This window comes from Toxorhynchites rutilus, chromosome 2, assembly GCF_029784135.1.
Source record: "Toxorhynchites rutilus septentrionalis strain SRP chromosome 2, ASM2978413v1, whole genome shotgun sequence".
NCBI classification, from domain to species: Eukaryota; Metazoa; Arthropoda; class Insecta; order Diptera; family Culicidae; genus Toxorhynchites; species Toxorhynchites rutilus.
Genome location: NC_073745.1, coordinates 26,265,848 through 26,290,984, shown reverse-complemented (window position 1 = coordinate 26,290,984; position 25,137 = coordinate 26,265,848). Strand labels below are relative to the sequence as shown.

The 25,137-nt window shown below is 41.1% G+C and overlaps 2 protein-coding genes across 2 annotated transcripts in view; both read right to left on the bottom strand.

Moving 5' to 3' along the window:
- The window catches only part of LOC129764477 (protein EFR3 homolog cmp44E), a 44,821-nt gene extending 20,697 nt beyond the window's left edge, over positions 1-24,124 (bottom strand). The window contains exon 1 of the mRNA XM_055763586.1: positions 23,542-24,124. Within this exon, the coding sequence (XP_055619561.1) occupies positions 23,542-23,623 (82 nt within the window). The 5' untranslated portion in view covers positions 23,624-24,124. The remainder of the gene's footprint in view (positions 1-23,541) is intronic.
- LOC129764478 (esterase E4-like) lies at positions 12,339-14,282 on the bottom strand. Its single transcript, XM_055763588.1, has 3 exons — positions 13,812-14,282; positions 12,719-13,758; positions 12,339-12,657 (listed from the first exon to the last, which is right to left on the bottom strand). The coding sequence occupies exons 1-3, from the start codon at positions 14,280-14,282 to the stop codon at positions 12,444-12,446; spliced, it is 1,725 nt and encodes a 574-aa protein (XP_055619563.1). The 3' UTR covers positions 12,339-12,443.
- Positions 24,125-25,137: the final 1,013 nt, after the last annotated feature.

Sequence of the window (25,137 nt, the reverse complement as noted above, 5' to 3'; positions counted from 1 at the left end):
ATTTTGTTGACACTTTACTTCATATTTTCCTTCAGGGTGATCGAGTAAACACTCTGACGGTTTGTCCCTCTGTGCTCGGGCATTCAAGCTGCCCTTTCTAGGTACATTACAAACTTTTTGTTTGCTCAATTTGGTTTTTATCGATGGTGTAATGGATCAGAATGTTTACTTGAACATCCTAAAGGTGAAGTATGTAGCACAGTGTGAACAAAATGAGATGGAGTCGAGGATTCAAGTTTTGCCAAGACAATGACCCAGAGTTCAAGACATATGAAGTTCGCACATGGTTACATTACAATTACTCAAAAGTTATTGATATTCCTCCACAATCTTCCAACATCAATCCAAGTAAAAAAAAACTAAGGAAGTTATCTGCGTGGGAAATTTAGAAACCATTAAATTTCAAAAAATAACGATTTTAAAAACCACCTTATGATAAAAAATGATAAATACATCTATACAAGGGATACAATAATAATTATGGAATTAGGAAATTGGCCAACGCCTTCGAAATCGAGTAGAGATTTGGCGGAAGAAATATTAACGCGAAATGTATAGCCTCGCAATTCGCCATTTGTTTATACGATTACATTTATGTTTGTAGAAATAGAAATTATTCAATTGATTTTTAGAAGAGGGGGATATAAATGCTCCAAATGAGTGGTGGTGATGGTTAAGAAAATTGCCCCGATGGGATTCGAACTTCAGTCGTTTAGATTATCGAGCAGCAGTTATCTGGCACGGCTATCGGAAATATAATACTGGAGCATTTTTGACGTAGGATTACGTCTTTCGGGAACATATTGGGGTACAAATTGAAAATCGAAAATCGAGCGCACCGTGAAAATTGTCCAATTTCAAATGCTTATTGCTCAGTCATTTTATGATGGATTGATGAGATTTTTGCGTCATTCAATTTCGGCACTCCATAACAATTTTTTACATTGACTAAAATAATATATGTCATGAAACTAACTATCGAACAATTGAAAAATCTCAACCCCTATCCTAACGGAAATACCCACGTCTGATAGGTCGAAATTGGCGACACATGCGGCGGGTCCCTAACAGAGACATCAAAACCAAGCTGCCTGGGGGAAATCGGCATCGCAGATACATGAAAGTAGGGGGAGCTTTTATTCTCACCGACATGTATTCCCTAACAGAGATTTCAAATCCAAGGTATCTGGGGGAAATCAGCATGTAAATACCCTCGTGGTCGATAGTTTAACTAACGACGCGCACAAATGGATAGTGCTCATTGTAACTAGCGTGGGCATTGCTGATTGCATACGTGCTGGCGGATAAGTTGGGAGCGATGAACGAGTGTTTTTTTTTGTTATTTTCGTTCCAATAAGAATCTTTCGATGGGTAGATTGAAGAATGATGTTTCAATGAGCTGAATAGAACTTATGCTAGATGGAATATAAATAAAATTAAAATTTGGAACTTTTATGTTGGTTGCTTCGTGAAATTTCATATCAATGACCGATCATGTATTTTGAAACTTTTAGCAGAACTGTAAGCGTAAAATTGTGAATGGTAGCTATTGTGTTAAAATGACTTGAAATATGAAACGATTTTTTTTCCCAAAGAAAGTTCATGCGACGAGCAAAATTGGAAAAATGAAGGAGTATTCGAAAAAGTGATTTCACATATGCTCTATATATCGTATTGGGTGCTGTTAGCTCAATTGAAATTCGCCTTGAGGAATGTAGCATCGTGTTCCGTTGGGTTTAAAGCAAAAAGGAAATGGGTTGAATAAACACTCAGAAAAAAATTATAAATGAAATTACCTTTTCCATTTCATATATATTTTCTCTATACTAAAGTAACACTTTTTTTTCTGGTGAGAAAACTTGTGTTCGATGATGATTGATGAGCTTTTTTTTCTTTATTTCATCCATACATCACACAGGAGCCATCTCGTCCAGGAATACAGAGGGCGGCTTTGGTACGTGATACGCACTATCTAATGACTAATCACCATCCTTTTATCATTATCACTCGGTTATGGACATTGGTGGAGTGAACAAACAGTACCTAACAACCAGACAAAACGGACCCAAATCATTATCGAAGAGTTTTACAATTTATCCAAAAGCAGCATGCAGCAGATAGCCTAACGGAATCCTACGTCAACTATGCGGTCGTGTCTTGGATACAACCCTCCTGTGACTTTTTTTTTATCCAATTTGTTTATTTATTTAGGCTAATCAGCATTTTAGCTGTGACAGAGCCGGATTTTTATCGCGTTCATGTTACATGTTTTAACGTATCTATAAATTGTACATTACACAGTAGCCATATTTAGGCGTAAGAGAATTCCTTATGTTCTTCCATTGGTCCATTGTCCAACTTGGTAGTCTTGCAAAGCCAAAAAAAAACAAGGAGCTCAGGAGTATACTGCCAGGCTATATACTATACTTCTTTACAGTCATCTTGAAACTCTATTGTGTTTTGTTTTCAAACATAAGAACTAGTGTCTGTAGCAGCTGAGGATGAATTTCGAACTCTTGTCATAAACCTCTTTCTTCCATGTTTCAGCTAAACGCTTTCATTCGTACCGTTTTCATATACCGCGAGCGAAATTGATTCTTGCGAAATGTTTTTGCTGAAGTCATTGACATTGAATTACGAAATCATGCGATTCTGTCAAACTATTGATCCTATAACGAGCACAAGTTGTACGAGATTGGTGAAACAAATCCATATTACTCACAAATGTGAGTTCAAGTATATTCTGAATTCGATACAATTAAATATTAGAAAATTCAGTGAAGTATAAATAGAAATTCGAAAAATCATTTTATTATCTTGCAGCAAGCTTGAATTTTGCTTATCAATGTGAAACTAAGCGAAATTTTATATATCTTGTTGCACCCATCTTGATTGGCTTGCTCAAACTCTCGGATGTGGGTAGAGGCAACTGTGAAAGCAACACGAATTCGTAATTTTTCGCAGCAAAAGATTGGAAAATTCTACATTTTTCGCTCTTTCGCAAGAGATCCTGCGCTTCATTCTGATAGGTTGACGAAAAAAGTTCGCAAAAATTCGCGTAAATTTTTCTACATTATGAAGGGTTGAAAAACAAGCTTTAGTGATCAAACGACTGCACTTTGCACTGCACCATCTTGAAATAAACATCAACAATCTTGATGTGTCAAATTCATAATATGATGTTATATGTCATTGTTCGTGACAACACGAAGGAGCGCCAACTATCTGTGGATGGAGGAACTACAACAACGAAAACCCCTCGTTCGTCAGACATGCGTTTGTCTCGCGTTTGGTTGACGTTTAATCATTTCCGCATATCGAACGAATGACGTCACGACGGGTATAAAAGGAGGACGTCGTGCTTAGCTCTTTCTCTTTCCTGTTCAACGACGCCTGCCGTCAACTCTTTTTTTACTCAACGACGCCTGCTGTCAACCTCTTTCCGGCCGAAGACACCTCGTGAACAAGTTAACCTCAGTGGGAAAAATAATTGTGCAACTGATATCGAAGTTATATTGAATTGTTAAGTGTTAAGTTAGACTAAATAAAACGAAGTTAAATTAGTGCGAATACTTACCTGAAATAATTAGAACATTGGACCTGAAAGAAAAGTGAAAAATAGTGGGAAGACTTACCTGCTATAATCTGCTACCCCCTGCAAGGGATTTTTCGAAACGTTTCGCTCGAACGGACAACGGCCCGTCCGCTGCTTTGATGATCTACCGACATCAGGTCCTTCGAACCGGATAAGCGTCGAAACTCCGCTCATCTGGTACCCACGTGCTACAATCTACGATCCGCCATTGTTCGATCCATTTGGAACGTTCTAGAACATCCACGAGCTCGCTGCGGGTAGCGACCATTGTTCCTGTTATTGAATTATTCATACAAGGCACATTATTGCCTTTCACAAGGTAATTGCATTTCCAATAACGTTGAGAGCTACGCGGTCTTGCGTTTTGCAGATCAGCTCCATACTCTGCCATCATGTCCGCCGAACGCCGCATCAAAGGACTCAAATCGCGCTACAAGAGCTTGAAGTCATCACTCATCCAGATCAAAATCTTTGTCGACGAGTATCAGGAGGATAGGGACTACCTCGAAGTTCCGGTTCGTCTTGAACACCTTCAGAAGCTGTGGACCGACCTGGACAGCGTCCAAAGCGATCTAGAAATGCAGGATGATGATGCTCTGGATGAACTCTTGAAGGAGCGGATGGCGTTCGAGTCGCTTTTCTACAAAGCAAAGGGGTTTCTTTTGGCCATGAACAAGCAGCCTACTACGTCGATCGCGTCTCTGGCTAGTCATTCTCGCCACCTTCCTGCACAGTCGTCGCACATCCGCCTGCCAGACGTCAGACTGCCTACGTTTAGTGGAAATATTGACACGTGGCTCAATTTCCACGACCTTTTTGTGTCACTGGTTCATTCCTCGGCCGATCTCTCGAGCATACAAAAGTTCTACTACCTGCGCTCTTCACTCGCTGGCGATGCACTGAAACTCGTTCAGACCGTTCCGATCAGCGCCGAGAACTACCCTATTGCATGGGAACTTCTGATAAATCACTATCAGAACACTGCCCGACTCAAGCGCACCTACGTAGATGCTTTATTCGACTTCCCTTCGTTGAAGCGGGAATCTGCGACGGAATTGCACTCGATGGTCGAGAAATTTGAATCGAACGTGAAAATCCTGAAACAGCTCGGTGAACGCACGGAGTATTGGGATATAATCCTGATCCGCATGCTTAGCATTCGACTAGACCCGACCACGAGGAGAGACTGGGAGGAGCATTCGTCTGCGCTGGACAACGTGTCGTTCCAGGAACTGACCACCTTCATCAAGAGGCGAGTGACAGTATTACAAACTATCAATATGAAGGCTCCAGAAATTCCACCCCCTGCTACGTCAAAAAGGCCTACTCAACGGCCAGTAGTCAGTAACAATGCTTCTCAGCAGTCAACCAACAGCGGTCGAAACTGCGCCGTGTGCCTCGATCATCATCCGGTCTACCTTTGCCCTGCCTTTTCGAAGCTGGATCTGGAGGGAAAGGAGAAACACGTTCGTCGCCTGCAGCTTTGCAGGAACTGCCTTCGAAAGGGTCATCCGGTGCGGGACTGTCCATCTTCCAGCTCTTGTCGAAGATGCAGAGGACGTCATCACACTCAACTCTGCTCGGGGGAAAACGTAGTCGCTGTGCACTCCAGGGCTACAGAATCCGAACACGCGAGATCGGTCCCCACTCCAGCGGCTGAACATCAAACACCAAAATCTTGTATCAGCGCATCTCTCAACTATACGCCTAACTGCGCTCCATCTGAGAGTCGTCACAAGAACGTCCTACTCGCTACTGCTATTGTAACCTTGGTCGATGCCAACGGGGCAGCTCATCTCGCTCGGGCTCTTCTGGATTCTGGGAGCGAATGCTGTTTCGTAACGGAGTCGTTCTCGCAGTCGATCAAGGCACCACGTCAAAAGATCTCGCTGCCAATCTCGGGGATTGGGCAGTCATCAACCTACGCGCGCTACAAAATCGTGTCCACCATACGTTCCAGAACGAGTGAATACTCCGCCACCGTGGAATTAGTGGTACCTCCGAAGGTCACAATCGATCTCCCATCGTCATCCATAGATCCCTCTGCATGGAAGATCCCTCCTGGAATTCAGTTGGCCGATCCGACTTTCTACCGCTCTCATCCGATCGACTTGATTCTGGGCGCGGAAATCTTTTTTGACCTCTTCACGGTGGATGGTCGAATCCAACTCGGAGACTCGTCGCCATTCCTCGTCAACTCCGTACTTGGTTGGGTGTTGTCCGGGAAAATCTCGAACGGAACCCCAACCACTCCGATCGTTTCCAACGTAGCCAACGTCACAACGGTCACTGAACTACAGCATCAGATGGAGCGATTTTGGACCATCGAGGAAGGCAACCCCTCATCGTGCTATTCGGTGGAAGAAACAGCATGCGAGAACCACTTTCGCCAAACTGTAGCTCGCAACCTGGACGGCAGGTACATCGTTCGCCTACCACTACAAAGCAACGTACTCGAGCAGCTTGGTGATAATCGTTCCAACGCTATTCGTCGGTTTCGGATGCTCGAGAGTCGTCTGAATCGCCAACACGATATCGCTGATCAATACACTGACTTCATGAACGAGTACCAGTCACTTGGACACATGCGACGCGTCACGGACTACCAGACACCGCCTGAAAACTGCTATCATCTCCCGCACCACGCAGTCATTCGGGAAGAGAGTACGACCACGAAACTTCGGGTCGTATTTGACGCATCGGCTAAGACTTCCAACGGCCCATCTCTGAATGACGCCCTCCTGGTCGGTCCGATCGTGCAGGAGGACCTCCGAAGCATCATCATGCGCTCGAGGCGAAACAAGGTAATGCTAATTGCTGACATTAAGCAAATGTTCCGCCAGATCCTGGTGGACCCACGAGACACGCCGTTACAGCGCATCGTCTGGCGTTCTACACCGGACGCACCTCTAGACACCTTCGAACTACAAACGGTTACCTACGGCACCGCGAGCGCTCCCTTTCTAGCGACGAGAGTTCTTCAGCAGCTTGCAGACGACGAACAAAACAACTTTCCCAAGGCAGCAGAGGTTCTACGAAAGGACTTTTATGTCGACGACCTGTTCTCGGGAGCCAACAGCGTAGAGGAAACCATCGAACTCCGAGAACAACTTGAAGCGCTCCTGTCGAGAGGCGGATTCCAACTCCGCAAGTGGGCCTCCAACGAACAAGCTGTTTTGGAAGGAGTAGCTGAAGACAACCTTGCCCTGAAGCCCACCGTAGAACTCGACGACGGCCAATGCATCAAAACGTTAGGATTGCACTGGGAACAAGCCAACGATTTTCTACTGTACCGTATTCAGATTCTCACCGATTCCACTCCACTCACTAAACGCATCGCTCTGTCGCAAATCGCTCGTTTGTTTGACCCACTCGGCCTGGTGGGTCCAGTGGTAACATTTGCCAAGGTCTTTATGCAGACACTGTGGACGCTTCTGACCGACGAAGGCAAATCGTGGGGCTGGGACGACCAACTGCCGTCGATGTTCGTCTCACGCTGGGGATTGTACCTCTCCGAACTTCCTCGCTTGAATGAGCTTCGAATCGAACGCTACATTTTATGCTCGAACCCATCGCTCACTCAACTCCACTTTTTCTCCGATGCAAGCAAACAAGCGTACGGCGCTTGCTGTTACGTCAGGTCTATTGACTCTACAGGCGCGATCAAAGTGGCGCTACTAACCTCTAAATCAAAAGTAGCTCCACTCAAGCAACAATCCATACCTCGACTAGAGCTCTGCGGAGCTCTTCTCTCCGCCCAACTGTACCAAAAGGTGACGTCATCCCTCCAACTACCCGCCGAAGCTTACTTTTGGGTGGACTCAACAACCGTGCTTTGCTGGCTCCAAAGTACACCGTCAACGTGGACCACCTTCGTTGCGAATCGTGTGTCCAAAATCCAACTATCAACCGAACACTGCAACTGGAACCACGTAACCGGACTGGACAATCCTGCTGACTGTCTCTCTCGCGGCTGTTCTGCAGAGAGTCTACTCGAAAACGACATCTGGTGGAATGGGCCACGATGGCTGCGACTCGATGAAGCAGCTTGGCCTGCTCGACGCACAAACAACGTCTCCAACTCGGAAGAGATACAGGAAGTAATAAAAACCACAGCAGTCGCTTCGCGTGTGGTCACCGAACCTAGCTTCATAGATGAAATCGTGGAAAAATTCTCCAGCTACACACGCTTGGTACGAGTTGTGGCCTACTGTCATCGTTTTCTGCTGAATCGCGTTCACAACTACAAGCTGACAATCAACACCAACAACCAAACTTCGGAAATTAATCCCCTCAGTAGGGACGAAATACGAAACGCGGAAGCTGCTTTGATCAGACTCGTTCAGCAGCAAGAGTTTCCCGACGAGTGGAAAAGGCTTCAGCAGTCACAACCCGTTAGACCTAAGTCTCGTCTTCGGTGGTTCGCTCCATTCATGTCTCCGGAACGGCTAATCAGGATTGGTGGGCGTCTCGCTCACGCCTCACAGCCTTACGACAGTAAGCATCAGATTTTGCTACCTGGCTCGCATCCTCTCTCGGCTCTTCTGGTTCGCAGTTTACACTTGAAACAACTGCACGCTGCTCCACAACTTCTGCTTACAATTTTACGCCTGCGGTACTGGATCACAGGGGCCAGAAGTCTAGCAAAAGTAGTCGTCCACCAGTGTATCATCTGCTTCAAAGCCCGCCCGAAGCTTGTGGAACAATTCATGGGCGAACTACCAGCCGCACGAGTAACCGCCAACCGACCTTTCTCCACTACGGGAGTGGACTACTGGGGTCCAATAACGCTTCAACCACCCTACCGTCGAGCAGCCCCAAGCAAAGCGTACATCGCTGTATTTGTGTGCTTTTCCACACGCGCTGTGCACATAGAGCTCGTCACCGACCTCAGCACAGCAAAATTTATTCAGGCTCTACGTCGCTTCGTTTCTCGTCGAGGTCTGTGCGCGGAGATTTACAGCGACAACGGCCGTAACTTCCTCGGAGCGGACAACGAAATACAACGACTTGTGCGAAACCAGCAACATCGTCAAGCAGTCGCCCAAGAGTGTGCCAGCAACGGAATTGTTTGGCATTTCAATCCGCCTAAAGCATCGCATTTCGGTGGCCTGTGGGAGGCCGCTATTCGATCCGCACAAAAACACTTCACTCGCGCTCTGGGAACTCATCGCTTGGCTTTTGACGAGATGCTCACGCTACTCGCGCAAATTGAATGCTGCCTTAACTCTCGTCCCATCGTTCCCATCAGCGACGATCCGTCCGACATGGAACCGCTAACACCGGGCCACTTTCTTGTTGGGTCCGCTCTAAAGGCCGTGCCAGATTCGGATGTGTCTGAAATTCCTCTAAACCGCTTGACGCAGTGGCAGCAAACCCAGAAACTACTGCAGAACATCTGGAAAAGGTGGCACTCCGAATATTTGTCGACACTTCAAGCGAGAACAAAGTGGTGCCGTCCTCCAGTCACAATCAGCAAGGGTCAGCTCGTTCTTCTAAAGGATGAAAATTGTCCTCCGATGGTATGGCCAACAGCAAGAATCATCGAAGTACATCCTGGCGCCGACAACATCATCCGTGTGGTCACCGTTCAGACGCCGGAAGGTCGCTACATTCGTCCTGTGTCGAAGATTTGTTTGCTGCCAATTTCACCCACACAAGAGGAAACACCACCGAATAACAACAACACCGAATACTAAAAACAACAACATCCGCTTTACTGAAGAAATCCACGTCACGATTCCAGCAGATTCACTCATAATAAAATAAATACAACGCCCTGATTAATGAGGGACAAGTTACTGGTCATCGTCGTCGCTCGCAATCAAAACAACATCGCCTGACGTCTATCGAGTGACAGCCGCTCTCATCATCATCGAAGGAACCATCATCAACAATGTTCATTTATCGTTTAACTGTCAGAATGGACGATTCTGAAGGGGCCGGTATGTTCGTGACAACACGAAGGAGCGCCAACTATCTGTGGATGGAGGAACTACAACAACGAAAACCCCTCGTTCGTCAGACATGCGTTTGTCTCGCGTTTGGTTGACGTTTAATCATTTCCGCATATCGAACGAATGACGTCACGACGGGTATAAAAGGAGGACGTCGTGCTTAGCTCTTTCTCTTTCCTGTTCAACGACGCCTGCCGTCAACTCTTTTTTTACTCAACGACGCCTGCTGTCAACCTCTTTCCGGCCGAAGACACCTCGTGAACAAGTTAACCTCAGTGGGAAAAATAATTGTGCAACTGATATCGAAGTTATATTGAATTGTTAAGTGTTAAGTTAGACTAAATAAAACGAAGTTAAATTAGTGCGAATACTTACCTGAAATAATTAGAACATTGGACCTGAAAGAAAAGTGAAAAATAGTGGGAAGACTTACCTGCTATAATCTGCTACCCCCTGCAAGGGATTTTTCGAAACGTTTCGCTCGAACGGACAACGGCCCGTCCGCTGCTTTGATGATCTACCGACAGTCATCAATTACGACCGAACATGATTTACTGCTGAATGATATTCCACAGCACGCGACACAATTTTTGATTCAGGCTTCATTACGATGATGAATTTCTGCATGAATCAAGTCATTAGCGACAAACTCTCTCTTTACAAGCAGAGTAACCAGTTCAATCGTCGCCGTGGCACCGACGATTGCACTGGTTACTCTGCTTGTAATTCACATCTAGTCGATGAGTTGAAGTCATAGTTTTACCTAGAAAAAGCTCTGCGGAAGGTCTATGATCTGGTATGCTTCGGTTAGGTGTTGATCGATAACAGGTGAGGAGTTTGTAATAGACACATAAAAAAATGTTCAACTCGTTACATTTTCGTGTGTAAACTCTCGCATGTAAATCACGATAATTTATACATAAAAATGTTACGAATTGGACATTAATAGTAATTTTTCAAAGAGAAACATGAAAAAGTTGATCGAAAAAAAATATCCCTGTTATAATACCCATCTTTCGAGGTATGGGTAACTTGTTGGAAATTGTATGGGTTATTCATATCTATTTTTTTCAGAATAAAAAAAACATGTTTTCGGGCAATGAATTTAAAATTTCAAAATATTTTTGTTCCCAATGATTTTTTTTTCAAAAATTTGCTTGATGTTTTTTAATGGACATATCAATATTTTTTTATATTTCATTCTCTAACCAACATTTTATAAATTTTATAGTTTTTAAAGCAAGATTTTCCGCAAAAAAAACTTTAAAAACGCAAAATTTAAAAAAAAATCTCACAAAATCTATCAGAATTTTTTTTTATTTAAATTCATTTTTCTCGAATTTTTCAAATTCTAAAAAGTAGATATGATTTGCGCATACAAATTCCAACAAGCCACCCATCAAAATATGAGTACTTTACCAGGGAAAAAGTTTCTCGAACAACATTTGTTTTGTGTATTTCTTTGAAAAATTACTATTATTAATTTTTATGTATAAATTATCGCGATTTACATGCTCTGCAAATTTTTTTTTAATTTAGAAACATGTCAAAAACATGTCAAACGCGAGAATTTACACATAAAAATGTAACGAGTAAAGTGCGCTACACATAACCCGTCCCGTCACCGTGAAGTCAACGTGAAGGAATGAAATGTCAAATATTCTCCCATGGGAATCGTATGGTAGCATTCACATACATAATCACCGGCAACTTTGACGTCGGCAAAATAAGTCCAAGAGAATAGTTGACGGGACGGTGACGGTGACGCTGTATGTGTAACGCACATGAAACATTATTTCTACAGGGGTCTCCACACAAGAATGCCTTATATTCCAGAAACTTCTTCTTCTTGTATGGATGCCATTATCAATACCCATTATAATTCCTAATCCTAGAGTATCATGTGATACGCAAAGACTTGAATCAATTTCCACGGCTTCAATTTAATACAGTGATGGGCACAAAAAGAGATTCACCCCCATTTAAAATCAAAGTGTTCCAGTATTAAAAGTTTTTTCAAACTTTTCGGTATTCCAGTCAATACTACGTAAAAGTAGATAATTAGTAGACAATTTTGCCATTTCAGTATGATTTATTCTTTAGAAAAACAAAAAATTAGTTTCGTTCCTAAATGGCTTCTTTTGGGGTATGGCATGGAAATAATCCACTTGCGTAAATTTGTCTTACCGTGTTTTTTCATCGATGCGCCCCTTGGTTTTGACAGTTGGTTATTTACATCTGGCACAAACATAATTTTCGTATGTGTTTAGTGAACTTTTCGTGCATAGTAACGTGTTTTTGACGCTGAGGAAGCTTCAGAAAAATGGATGGAAAGCAAATCTTAACACAGGTCCCAAATTTGATTGTGCGTGACTTCCAACGTAAGGAGTCTCAACGAAACATTGCTGGGAAATAAGGGGGATAAGCCGTGGTGCACCGATCGTCCAGGAAGAGGACCAAAAAGTAATACTGATGCAACAGCAACAAAAAAAAAACGACTGTCGGAGGTTACATCGATATATTGTGCGAGAACCTAAAGAATCCATGCTGAAAAAGGGCCTACACCTTCCAGCAAGATAAGAACCCGAAGCATATTGAGAAGAAAATAGGCAACATTATTTTGCTGTGTTGAAGAAGGCTTGGGACGAGCTGGACAAAAAAATACAGGTCTAATATTTTGCGATAAGAAACAAAACTAGCCATCTTTGCGAAAATCTGAGAACCACTATATCGGTTTGGCATGAATGGCTGATTGAAGGAATTTCTCCATTAATGAAAAATGGTGGTTGTAACGATAAGTCGACGCAATAAATGGGCATATTTCTTAAGATGATCAATTTACTCCCACTTCTGATATACATAGCTCAAACTCGTATTACTTGAATGTGAATTTATTTTACACTATTAGTACTTAGGTCCAACGGCTCAAATAATGAGCATTGATAGTAATAATAGCAGTTGTAGATATTCTTCCAAAACTCGTAATAATACGTTTCGTTGTTACTTTTCGTCTTCAACACAAACGTGTGATTTATGTTCAAATAGTATTTCTCTCCCGACGAAGAATTATAAGGTCTCCAATCGACATCTTTCGAAGAAGGGTTTCTAGAATAAGATTTCTGGAATGAAGCAACATCACTATCGATTTTGGTACGCGCTTACTAACCCAAATTTCACAAATCTGGAAACCATTTTTGCCATTTGCTCGTGTATCATCCACTCCCCCTGGAATTCGTCTCTTCTCTCCAGTGCTTGGTCCACATTGTAAGACGAGAAAATATAGCCCAAATCATCTCCATGAATTGCCCCATACCGTGTCCTGTCAACCCGCTTACGGTAGAACACATTCTTGTAGTGGCCAAATTTGCCATCAAACTCAAATCGATACATGAACACCGGAGCCGACTGTCCTTTCTGGGCGATATGCTCTAGAAAATGCTCTATCGGAAAGTCAACGTTGGCAAGGTTTGCTATTTTCCGAAAGAACTCGAATCGATCCTTGACTAGGGCAACTTCTTGCGTGTGATCGGCCATCGCACGAAGGAAGCTCTCGATGTAAAGCAGTAGCGTTTTGTTTCTCTGGTTGGGGAAATTCTCATCCCACGAGGAGTAATCCTGTACATAATTCAGAAGCAGTTCAAACTCTGTCGAGGTGTGTCCCACTAGCAGGGGAATGTCATGGATAGGCTTGTTGGCGAATAAATCGTGGGGAGCTGCAGTCAGGAAAGCATCCGAACTCGTCGGACTTTCGAAAGTTGGAACGAAGCTGGGAAACTGCATACTAGCGAACACCATTCCAAACAGTCGACTCGTAGCATTAAGAAAGAAGAAATCCTTGAAGTCACGCTGTACCAATTCTTCGCGTGTCGATACTCCTAGGTGACGGAAGTAATACTCAGCATTCTTTTCAAAATCATAGCAAAAAGCCCACGGTGCTAGGAAGGATCCACTCAGAATAGCCGCTTGTTGGAATAGCTTCTTCGATTGCTCGGAATACATATGATAATTAACTGACGCCGCACCTGAACTTTGACCCATGAGCGTAATTTTGCTGGGATCACCACCGAAGAATCGAATATGTTGGTTAATCCACCGAAGGGCAGCTAGTTGATCCTTCAAACCATTGTTCCCGCTAATGTTAAACTTCGGGTAATGGAGAAATCCAAGTACATCTAGGCGGTAATTGATGCTGACAACAAGGATCCCCTGAAAGATTCACTGCAATATCTGGAATATCAACCAAATTGACTAACACTTACATTATCAATCAGAAGGTCTGCTCGGTCGGAATCAAAAACATTCGAACCAATGGTGAAACTTCCACCGTGTATGAACACTAGCACCGGATAACTTTTTCCGGACCTTCGATCGGCTTCCATCGCAGGACTGAAGATATTCATGTTGAGACAATCCTCGTCCCCCAGAACTTTTGTCGGATAGTTAATGTCATCGAGCTGCGGGCAGATGTTCCCCAAAGCCGTATAGTTTTCGCGTCCCTTGGGGAAGTATGCCACGGGTGATCGAAACCTCCGTTCGCCGGCAGTAGTCTCGCCATATCGAACTCCACGGTACTCACAGAAGGAAGTGTTTGTGAGTGTCGTTTTCAGTACGCCAACACCGACATTGTCATCCCCCGTAAATTGCACTACGCACTGCGCGGAATTATGCACTGAATTGCAAACCGTCGTTTGAACTACGAGCAGGGATAGGCAAACTAGTGTTATCAGCATTCTCGGATCGACTGGTAGATAGTAGAGTATTCGCTTGGCAAGCGCCCTAGCTTGATTAGTATATGAGAAATCAGCATACAGTAGTATATTTATAATTAATTATTAGTGACGCATTAGTTGGTGACGTGAATAACTATTCTTTTTTGCACTACATTGTTGACACTCATTTAAAAGTCAGACTCTGTGAAAGATATTTCATATCTGCCTAATGATTCAATAGTTCAATTTTGGCTCAAATTTAATACTACAAATTTAATCATTATTCAAATTGACCGTACATTGTTCATAAAACGGATAAACATGTTTAACATGAAGTTCACTTCGATCTATGTTCGTAGAATTGATCAGCACAAACAAGTGGGCACAATTTACATCGATTTGAAAACCGTTTTTATCGGAATGACTACCCCATTATTTTCTGCCCCAAACCCCAACCCCAAAACTGCGTAAAATTGAGTCTCCTGGGAACCTTCGTGTCTTTGCTATAGAGCTCTTGCGGATCGTCAACTTTAGACCGGTTCAGTAACCACTCAGGAATACCTCAAGGAAATAATCCTGGCCCTCTGATATTCTCGCTATACAACAGTGACGCTACTTTAGATCTGGAGAACGAGTGCTTCTTCGAATACGCAGACGACACAAAAATCTTCATGACCGTTAATAATGAAAGACAATTGTCGCTGGCTTCAGGAGTTACAATATAGCCCTCAGAGTTTCAAAGTTCCACGTCTTCAGCTCCCATCGCAAGAAAACATCTCTGTAATTCAAACAGTTGCGCCATCAACGGAACACTCTTAACACGTGTAGAGACGATGTGCGATTTGGGTCGATCTATAACGATTTTTCATGCGGTTTTTCTAGACATTTATAGTGTAAATGATCCTGGTTTGTTCGATTTGGGGTGTTTTTACGCAACTAGTAAATGCAAATCGATTTTTCTTCATGAAAATCACACATAATCGATACGAGTTTGGGTTTGTTGAAAAGCCCCAAGTCTCTAGTCGCTAATACTCCTTATGGTAGTTGAAAAATTCAAATTTTTATGTTTTCATGAAATTGCCTTTTACATGATTTATAGTAGTTTGATAGTATATTTTTACGAAATCACATGTTTTAAAGGATTATAAAATACACCTTCTATTTGTGTCAATTTGTGTCAATGCCCTCATTCGAGCTAACTTTTAATCGATCACCAGATGATTATTTGGCACGTATTCAGACCTTTTCTGGATTACAACACTTATAAATATTGTAAACATCATGCTTGCTCACCATTTGTATCGGATTTACATAGCTAAACCATTAAATTAACGCATTTTGATGAACTCAATTCTGATCATGAGTTGTCCAATTCAATAATGTTGTTTTGTCCACATGATTTCTATGGCAACCGCTTGGCGCGCTGCAGTTTGTTTATGGTGTGCTTCGCGCATAGCAGAAGTATGGTTTTTCTGTGTTGATTGTGTTGAGGTGAACACTTCTAAAATGCCCAAGAAAAGGCAATATTCTGAAGAAAGCCTAAATTATGAATGAATCAATATGATGACAGTAAACTCAAGCAATGATAAATGCAACATCTAATTGTGAATTCGAATGTTTTCATTCAAAAATGGAGATTTCTAAAACCGGACAAACATGATCATTTTTTTGGGCAAACCATGATCAGAGGTGGTCAAACCATGATCATAATTCTTCTTTAAGGAAAGTCGTTAAAAAACATAAAAATTTGAATAATTTCAACACCTTATGGTAGTATTAGCAACTAGAGACTTGGGGCTTTTCAACAAACCCAAACTCGTATCGATTATGTGTGATTTTCATGAAGAAAAATCGATTTGCATTTACTAGTTGCGTAAAAACACCCCAAGTTGGACAAACCAAGATCATTTACCCTAGGAATCATTAAACTATCCATCTGTAGGGTCGTGTGCACATGTGGTCAAATAATATGAAAGCTATGACCAAAACAACAAGCCCTTACGTCACACCGACAAATTTTGGGAAGCTCTATAGAATTACTATGGAACTCGCTTTCGCGGATAATCCGCACCGTGGATCATCTGCTCGCGGATAATCGGGGTTCCACTGTAGATGTTGCATTTATCATTGCTTGAGTTTACTGTCATCATATTGATCCATTCATAATTTAGGTTTTTTTTTCAGAATATCGCATTTTCTTTGGCGTTTTAAAAGTGTTCACCTCAAGACACTCAACATAGAGAAACTTTATTTCTGCTATGCGTGAAGGACACAATAAACAAACTGCAGCGCGAAGCGGTTGCCATAGAAATCATGAGGACAAAACAACATTATTGAATTGGACAACAATTCCATACAATTCCCATACATCATTTATCAAGCAAATGAAGCCAAATTAGGTATATGGAGGTTTTAGGGTGCAATAAATGTTTCTGTGGTGGTTAGACACTCCACCCCCCTCTCTAAGGGGGAACTGTCATACAAATGAAAGACTAATTTCTGTATAACTCGAGAACTATCAAGTTAATGGAGCCATGCGAAGGTTTTAGGGGACACGAAACGTTTCTATGGTGAATAGACACTCCTCCCCTCTCTCTGAGGGTAGGTGGGGGACTGCCATACAAATGAAGCATACATTTCTGCATGATTCAAGAACTAATTAAGCAAACGGAACCAAATTTGGCATGTGGAGGTTCTAGGGGACAAAAAACATTTTTAAGGTGGTTCAACACTCCTCCCATCCTTGTAAGAAGGGGGGGGGGGTGGTCTGCCATTAGTATGGTATCCCCCCTCTCTAAGGGGGGATGCCATACTAATGAAATACAAACTTCTGCATAACTCGAGAACTAATTGAGCACAATTTGGAATGTGAGGGTTTTTTGGTATAAGAAATGTTTCTATGATGGTATGACACCCATCCCACCTCTGGAATGGAGAGGGGATCCCATAAAAATGTTACACATATTTCAATCAAACATGACAATTGAAAATTTGAGGAAAATTCTGAAGGAAAAAGGGAAAATTCGGAAAATTAAATTCCCTTATGCTCTACAATTACATAGTGACAAGCTTTGTTAGTCCATTTGTTGTTTGTGCTTACGAAATATCTTTATCTTCTTCTATCTATACCAATAAAAATGGATTGCCGAACATGTTGATAAGAGCAAAATTCGAGGAAGGAAACACAAATTTCTACATTACTTGAGAATTAATCAGACAAAAGAAACTGAATTTGGCATGTGGAGGTTTTAGGGTGCAATAAATGAGTCTATGGTGGTTAGATGCTTCTCCCCCTCTCCTAGGAGAGGGGGGGTGGGTGTTGTCCGCAATACAAATGAAACACAAATTCCTACATTACTCGAGAATTAATCAAGCAAATGAAACCAAATTAGGCATATGGAGGATTTAGGGTGCACAATAAATGTTTTTATGGTGGTCAGACACTCCATCCTCCTCTCAAGGGGGTGCTGTCATACAAATGAAACACACATTTCCTCTCTTTAAGGGGAGGCTGTCATACAAATGAAACACAAATCAAATCTTAGTATCAAATATTTATTCCATGTAAGGTAGAAACATGTTATTTCCAAGTGATTGAAAAATCTTGAACGAGAATTGTGTCTGAAAAAATAATTTTATATTACAATGACGAGTTTTGGTAGAATTACTAGGAAATTTATAGTGAAAGGAAATTGTAAAGGGTCAATAAGATGATCAATCAATCAAAAGATCTGCGTTTGGACCAATGAACGTTCGCTTAACAAGAAAACGTGAATGTTTGAAAGCATTGATGACAGAAAAACGACGTTTGCCGGGTCAGCTAGTGAAAGATAAACTCAGTTTTTCACAGGGGTCAAAAAAATTATTCAATTAGAATTTTGAGAACCACTTTTCACCGGAACCTGATTGGATTAGAAACTGGAGATCAGTTTTCGCATAATGCAACATGTTCGGGACTCGAGCGGAACATATGCAAAAGTGGCAACATTGGGGGTAAAACGGACATTTTAAGAAGAACTCCAATTATATCTTTAGAAACTCATGTTTCCCAAAACTTTGATGCAGTTTTGTTTTGCAATTCAATATACTGTTTTTCTACTTAATGGGCCAAATATTTTTCCAAAAAAGTGTTTTTCAATGTGTTTTACTGAAATTAAAACAGAAAGAAAAATATACCTTTTTTATTCGATGCGGGTAATATGGACATATAGTGGGGGTAATATGGACAGGTTTGTAATACATAAAGCGTAGAGGCTTATCGTTCGCGAGAGGAATCATCCACATTTGGCGATTTGATTACCATTTATAGACGCAGGGCTTTCCTTAGGAATAGATTAAACAGACTTTTCACAGTCCATCTCACTCCCACTGGCAACTGTCCGTTTTATCCCACCTGTACAATTATTCCAATAATTTAAATGGTCCACTCAAAAATGAATTTACTTTTCCGTACATACTTAATATCGCTTCTCTGTTAACTCACAAACCGAAATATTACCATCAGCGAATTGAATTTTGATATTAAACCACTCAAAATGCTTAATATCGAAGCAGATAAAATTACATCCACGCGCTGAATCATGTATGAGTTTCGGTTTTAGTTTCCCTTTTTTTCTGTTCCACTTAACAGAAATCTGAAGTTCAAAATGTAACTATACAAATCAACCACCTGTCCATATTACCCCCACTGTCCGTATTACCCGCGGTTCCCCTACACCGCTTCTCACTAATTCTCACTCTTTCCCCCCTTGTGTGTGTGGTATAATATGTATACCATTTCCAACAGACAAAATATCTGTCGCTTCCAATCAGTTTACATAAATGTTGCGCTCGCTCTGCCTTTCTCATAACCAGTGTTGCCACATTTTAATCTGTACCAGAGGGGTTAAAAATCTTTGTCATCTGTACTTTTTCGTCCAAAAATCGATTTTTGGTACCATCGAAAATATTAACTGTAGAAATTTGTCATGAAAAAATACTCATTTATTTACTACAAATACTACATTTACATTTGCAAAAAAAAATTGTAAGGGGTTGTATCTAGGACACGACCGCATATTTTAGACGTAGAACTACGCAATTATATTATACAATCCACTTGTTTACCACTTCGAATATTATTTTAGAATGCATATCATTTTTTATAATGGGTTATGAGATTGAAATTATTCTTCGTTACAAAAAAAAAAATGATGAATGTCCTTTCACGTTTGATATGATGCCTAGGACTACCAAAATATGTGAACGGAAGAATTGTCAAACGATCATTGTATTTTATATTTCCCTCTGAAATTATTGCACATCTCATGTTTACGTAGTTTTCGTACCGCGAAAGTTCATTCAGCTCTAGTTTCTAAAATGATGATTTTCCCAGGCTTCTCAGTTTAAAAGTACGTTTTATGGAAACATATTCCGGTCTGCACAACGACAAGCGAGTACTAAAGTACTCAACACCAAAAAATACCCCCGACTTGCATGTATATTTGCAAAGCGAATTCCACCAGGCACATTAATTTTGAAGTCCGTGTTAAGAAAAAACAGTTCGGTGGGAAAAAAAATACCCCCGACTTGCACGTATATTTGCAAAACGGATTCCCACAGGTACATCGATTTTGAAGTCTGTGTTGGGGAAATCGTAAATCGGGCCAATCAAAACTTGGTAGTTTAGTGGTTTAGATAACGCTTGACATTTTACAGTTATTCAATTGTTCATCTCATGAAAAATAACATTTTATTAATTGTGATAGACGCGTAGAAATATTTCATATCAATTGATGCAAACATCTTTCCGATCTGTTAAGAAATGTTCGAGTTATAAGCTAGTTGGCAGCGCATGTGGAGTGGTGATGAGTTCGGTCGTTGGTTACACACGATTATCCCTAAGGTCTCGACGAGTGCATGGTTCAAGGGATTGAATGTAGGTCGTGATTTCATTCGCGTGATATCTCGGCTTATGTCCAATCACTACAACCTAAACGCGCATCTCTATCGCATTGGGCTCGCAGCAAACAATCTTTGTGATTGTGGCGATGGCTACCACGACATCGAGCATGTTGTCTGGTCGTGTATCCGGTTCCATGCTGCTCGCTCTCAGCTCTCTAGAGCACTGAGAGCACAAGGCAGACAATCGGATATCCCCGTCCGGGATATCTTAGGTAGCCGTGATCTTGATCTTCTGCTTCATCTATACCTGTTCCTCAGAAACGCCAATGTCAACGTTTAATGATGTTTCCTTCGTTGTGTCTCTGTTTCATATCCCTCCTACCCGATCTATAAACTTTTACTTAGTCGCGGCAATACATACACACACTCTTTACAGATACACGGGCCAAAGGTTGTGCAGTCCACTGATCATTCAACAAGAGCCAAAGGTTGTACCGCTCATGACAACTCTACACGAGCTGATGATTGCGCCGGCTAGTGACCATTCTATCCTGGATTCCTCGAGTCGAGAAAGACGCACCACGCTAGATATGGGGTACAGACTATGGGGGCGTTGCTGATTAATGGTCAGCTGCATCCCAATAGGAAGTATCCCGTGTCGGGCACACGTACAGAGCATCGAAGACTGCGACATACCAATTATGAGAACACTTGTAATACTAACCTCGAGTCAACCGCGAGTAATCGGTTACATATTACTAACATAGTCTAAGCAAACATTGTCAAAATATTGAACTCCCGGCCCCGTTAGTCTGACGCCATATGAGCCTTAATAAAATATATATTTTGGATTAAAAAAAAAAAAATAAGCATTCGAAATACGGATAGGGTTAGTACACAAATCGGCAGAACAAATGTATGGGGAAAAAGGAAGTTCTTCCAGTTTTCATGAATTTAAACCGTTTAGAGATTAGCAAATTGTAATGTATAGTATATTAGACAAATTTTAGAAAATTTCCGATTCGATTGGTATGCAAATCATAAGAATTCGTTCACAGTGAAAATAGTTATTAACGCTAACTTTATTTCATAAAAACGTGACCTGTTTACTGATTTTGCGCCCTTCCTGCAAGACGTAGTTCTACGTCAAAAATCGCTCCAAACGATATTGCGACGTATAAGTCGGCATGTACCTTCTGTACCTTTCCAAATAAATGTGTGTGTGTGTGTGTGGCGATTGTCTTCAATGCCCATCCTTTATCTCCTCAAGCGAAAACCTTTTCCGATGCTTGTTGTTTTTGTGGTCGCTTTCGGTTGCACAAACAGACACTTGGTGACACCCGTTCATCAGCGCTTTCTTGATGAACGAATTTAGTTTCGCTACAACAGCGAAAACATGATCCAGCCGCTGTACCATCATAACTGAATGGATTTCCGAGCTGGTACCCACTTATATACAGATTTATGTGAATTGAAATGAGCTTGCCTTCGAAGCAATTTTTGAGTTATTGAATTAAATTTTTGGACCAATAAGTAACAAGCGTATAACGCGTAGACATTTCATCTTTCGAATGAAGGTGTAGTCATATCATTTTGTTCAGTTGGTTAGGAGGTAAAAAAGGAGGCTCAAAATCTTGTAGTTCCGGCGTAATGATCTCGTTTTTGCAACTCTGAGCTTACACCCCAGTATAGAAATGAAAGACGTAGTCCTACGTCAAAAATGTCAATGATAAATTACAAAAAAATCATTTGCGAAGAGGATCAGGGTAAAATTGGCTGTTTTCGTCCAATTCAGTGTGGAATTGCTCCGATGATTTTGAAGGATTACACTAACAGGCAATAATCTAACTTTATGGCCGTATATTTGCCACATTGTAAGGTTCAGTTTCTTGGTGCTAGTGTACTAGTCTAATCGCGGTACTTCATCTCTTTTTAGATCGATATGTTTTCAAAGTTACCGCATTTACTTCCTCGAAAGGAAACTTCAGTACCGTTTTGTCTCATATCCCGAACACTTAAGCTTTGATGGCCATTAAGCAGTATCTCATTACTCAAAAAGGTACTCATTCGCGAAATTATTTTGATTTTTGGATACAATAGAGCCTTCTTTTTTATTTGACTACAATAAAATTGATTTACAAATACATATTCATGGTGAAAAACTAAAAATATGTTTAATCACTTTTGTCTCAAATTCCGAACACCATTTTTGTCACTGACTCATATTCCGAACACTTTTGTCTCAAATTCCGACCAGCGAAAATCCATTAAAAAAAATCAACTTTTAAACTGCTGGACCGATTCATATGATCGATATATCAAATTAAAGTCAATTAGCTAGTCTTTTTTGGAAAAATGTTATACTCGCAAAAAAAAAAGGATTTTGCTTTTGTAGTTATTGATTGTATTTGTTTCTCATAGTTAACATGATTTCGGGACCAAGTGCGCTATATCGGTGTCGATACCTGTAAAAGATGTTAAAATGTAGGCTGTAACCCAAAGAATGTCTGGGTTTTTGAATATTAAATTATTTATAACATTAAAATTCAGTAAATTTACATTTAAAAATGAAGTGTTCGCAATTTGAATCATGCGTAGAAACTTGATTCATATTCAGAACACTAATTTTCATGATGATTTCTGCATACAATATCATTTTATTTCATCCATTTATCGTAGATTCTTACCATTTCTAGCACTTAACATGAAAACATCAAACAAAATTGTTGAAAAAACTACAAAAACTGAACAATTAACGATGCTTGTTTTATACAGAATTTGCTAACGCAAACATTTTGTCATTGGTTTTGACTGTCACTTTTTTGCAAATGTGTAATATTATAAATTATAGGCTGTATCGATACCTGTAAATGATGTTAAAATGAAGCCTATGCCTCAAAGAATTTCTGTGTTTTCATTATTAAATTATTTATGACATAAAAGTTTAGTAAATTCACATTTATAAACGAAGTGTTCGGAATTTGAGACTGTACGGAATATGAGGCAAAACGGTAGGAACAAATTAATTTTCATAAGATGTGTTCGGTCCAATTCATGTTCAGTTTAGAGGATTTATGTATATGACAATTCTTCTTTAAAAACTTCCTCTGAAGAAAGTCCAACGATGTTCAAATAAGCAATTGGTCTGATCTTTATGGGAGAAATTATTTCAAGTCCAAATACTTAAACACTATGTCACGTGCTCTCAAGAAAAGAGAGCCCCAAATGGAATGGAAAGTTATACCCTAGAGGAAACGGGAAATAACACTAAGAAAGCAAAACACGACTCCTTCGCTTCATCCCACCACCCACAACATTGCCGTTACGTAATGTTATTACCAAATAGATATTAATTAAATTGATTGTAAACTTGGTTTTCCCCAGCGGCGATACTTACATCCTTCGGTGCATTTTTTCACGAACGAATCCAGAAACTCCGGCATCTCCACCGGCTCGAAACAGCATCTTATCATCGACATGATTCTGGTCTTTACAACTTGTTTGTGTTTCACCTTCAGGTTGGCATTTGCCTGAGATTTTTTTCTGCTCGTTGTATTGTTCACTTCACTTTAAACTTGCATATTTTTGTGTTCACAGCGGGTTCTAAACGAGATCATTGTTAAGATTCGGTTAATCCACCAGTGTCCGGTGGGCAAATTTCACTCGGAAAAGAACATCTATACAGCAAGAGCTGGAAAATTCAATTAAAGCTCTATCTATAATAACCTTCTGTGAGTCAAAGCTTCAACAGCGATTGATATTTTTCTCTCTCTGTAAGACACAATCCGAGAAATACTTTGAAGACTGATTAAGATGCACTACAGCACTTCTCTTGAAATAAACTTTAATAGGTAATTGAAACTATCGAGAGCAAGAATCCAACGCTATAATTCTGACCACTGCCATTGCCTCGCTTTCAGTTTGTGATTCTCTGGGCAAATTTTTTCACCCACTTGTTAGCCGAGTAAAGGTCTCCGAGTCATGCGCAGTCACTAGGGTACGACGGCTATCATCCAGTGACTGAAAGTTTCCCACAATGAGAATCAAGCTCCAACAATAACAAGCGAAACAAAACAAAAACAAAAATATTCCGCTTCCCTCGCGCCACCCACCGATGCTCATCCGCCCACCATTGGGATTGTGACGTCGGACATGCCGTTGGTTCTCTCGGTGCTCACTCACTGAGACTGAGTTAGCATTTTCCGCTGAAACTCGCAGCCCAGATGATGGCAAGGCTGTTTGGTACACATTCGGATGCATCGGAATTTGTATTCCGCAGGCATATCCGTGAATGGAACTGCCGGCGGTGACGTTTGTGCGCATGTTCACCTCTGGCGGACGCGCCAAACGCCGATAGTAAACAAAGTGGAATTTCACGTCGAAAGCCGAATTATTTGTACATCTCATTGCGCTCGCGAGATGAAATTTAAAGTAGGTATGTGTTTTATTTTTCCGCTCAAGGCTCTTTGTTGGCCAACAATTTTTCGTTCATTGCACCACGGTCAATTGCCGACATAGGTTGGATGAGAAATGGTGAAGAAATTCGCCGATGGTCACGGAGTATCTACGTAAATTTGGTGAATTCATCTATGGCTTTGTTCATGACGGTTTTTTGTTTCTATTCAAAGTTAACGAAACAAAGAAAAATATTTTTATGGTTATATATTTACCCGAATATAAAGTTTACAGGTATTTTATGTGAAAACGAAAAACGAACCTCTAAAAAATCTCACTCTACATAATCGAAAGTGATCAAGAATCGCAAATAAAAATTTTACTAATGACTTAATAGCTCCATAACCTCATGACCAATTGCTATCTAACGTCGGTATGCGAACCTAGCATCTCATGCGTTTTTTTTTAGTATCGATTACGAAACAAATTAAAAACAAAAACAAGACCTGATATTCCAACGCAATCGTTCGACAGACCTAAAGATGTCCTTCTGCGCCCCGGCAATCACTTTCGCTTGCCATCCAGTTACGACAACCGT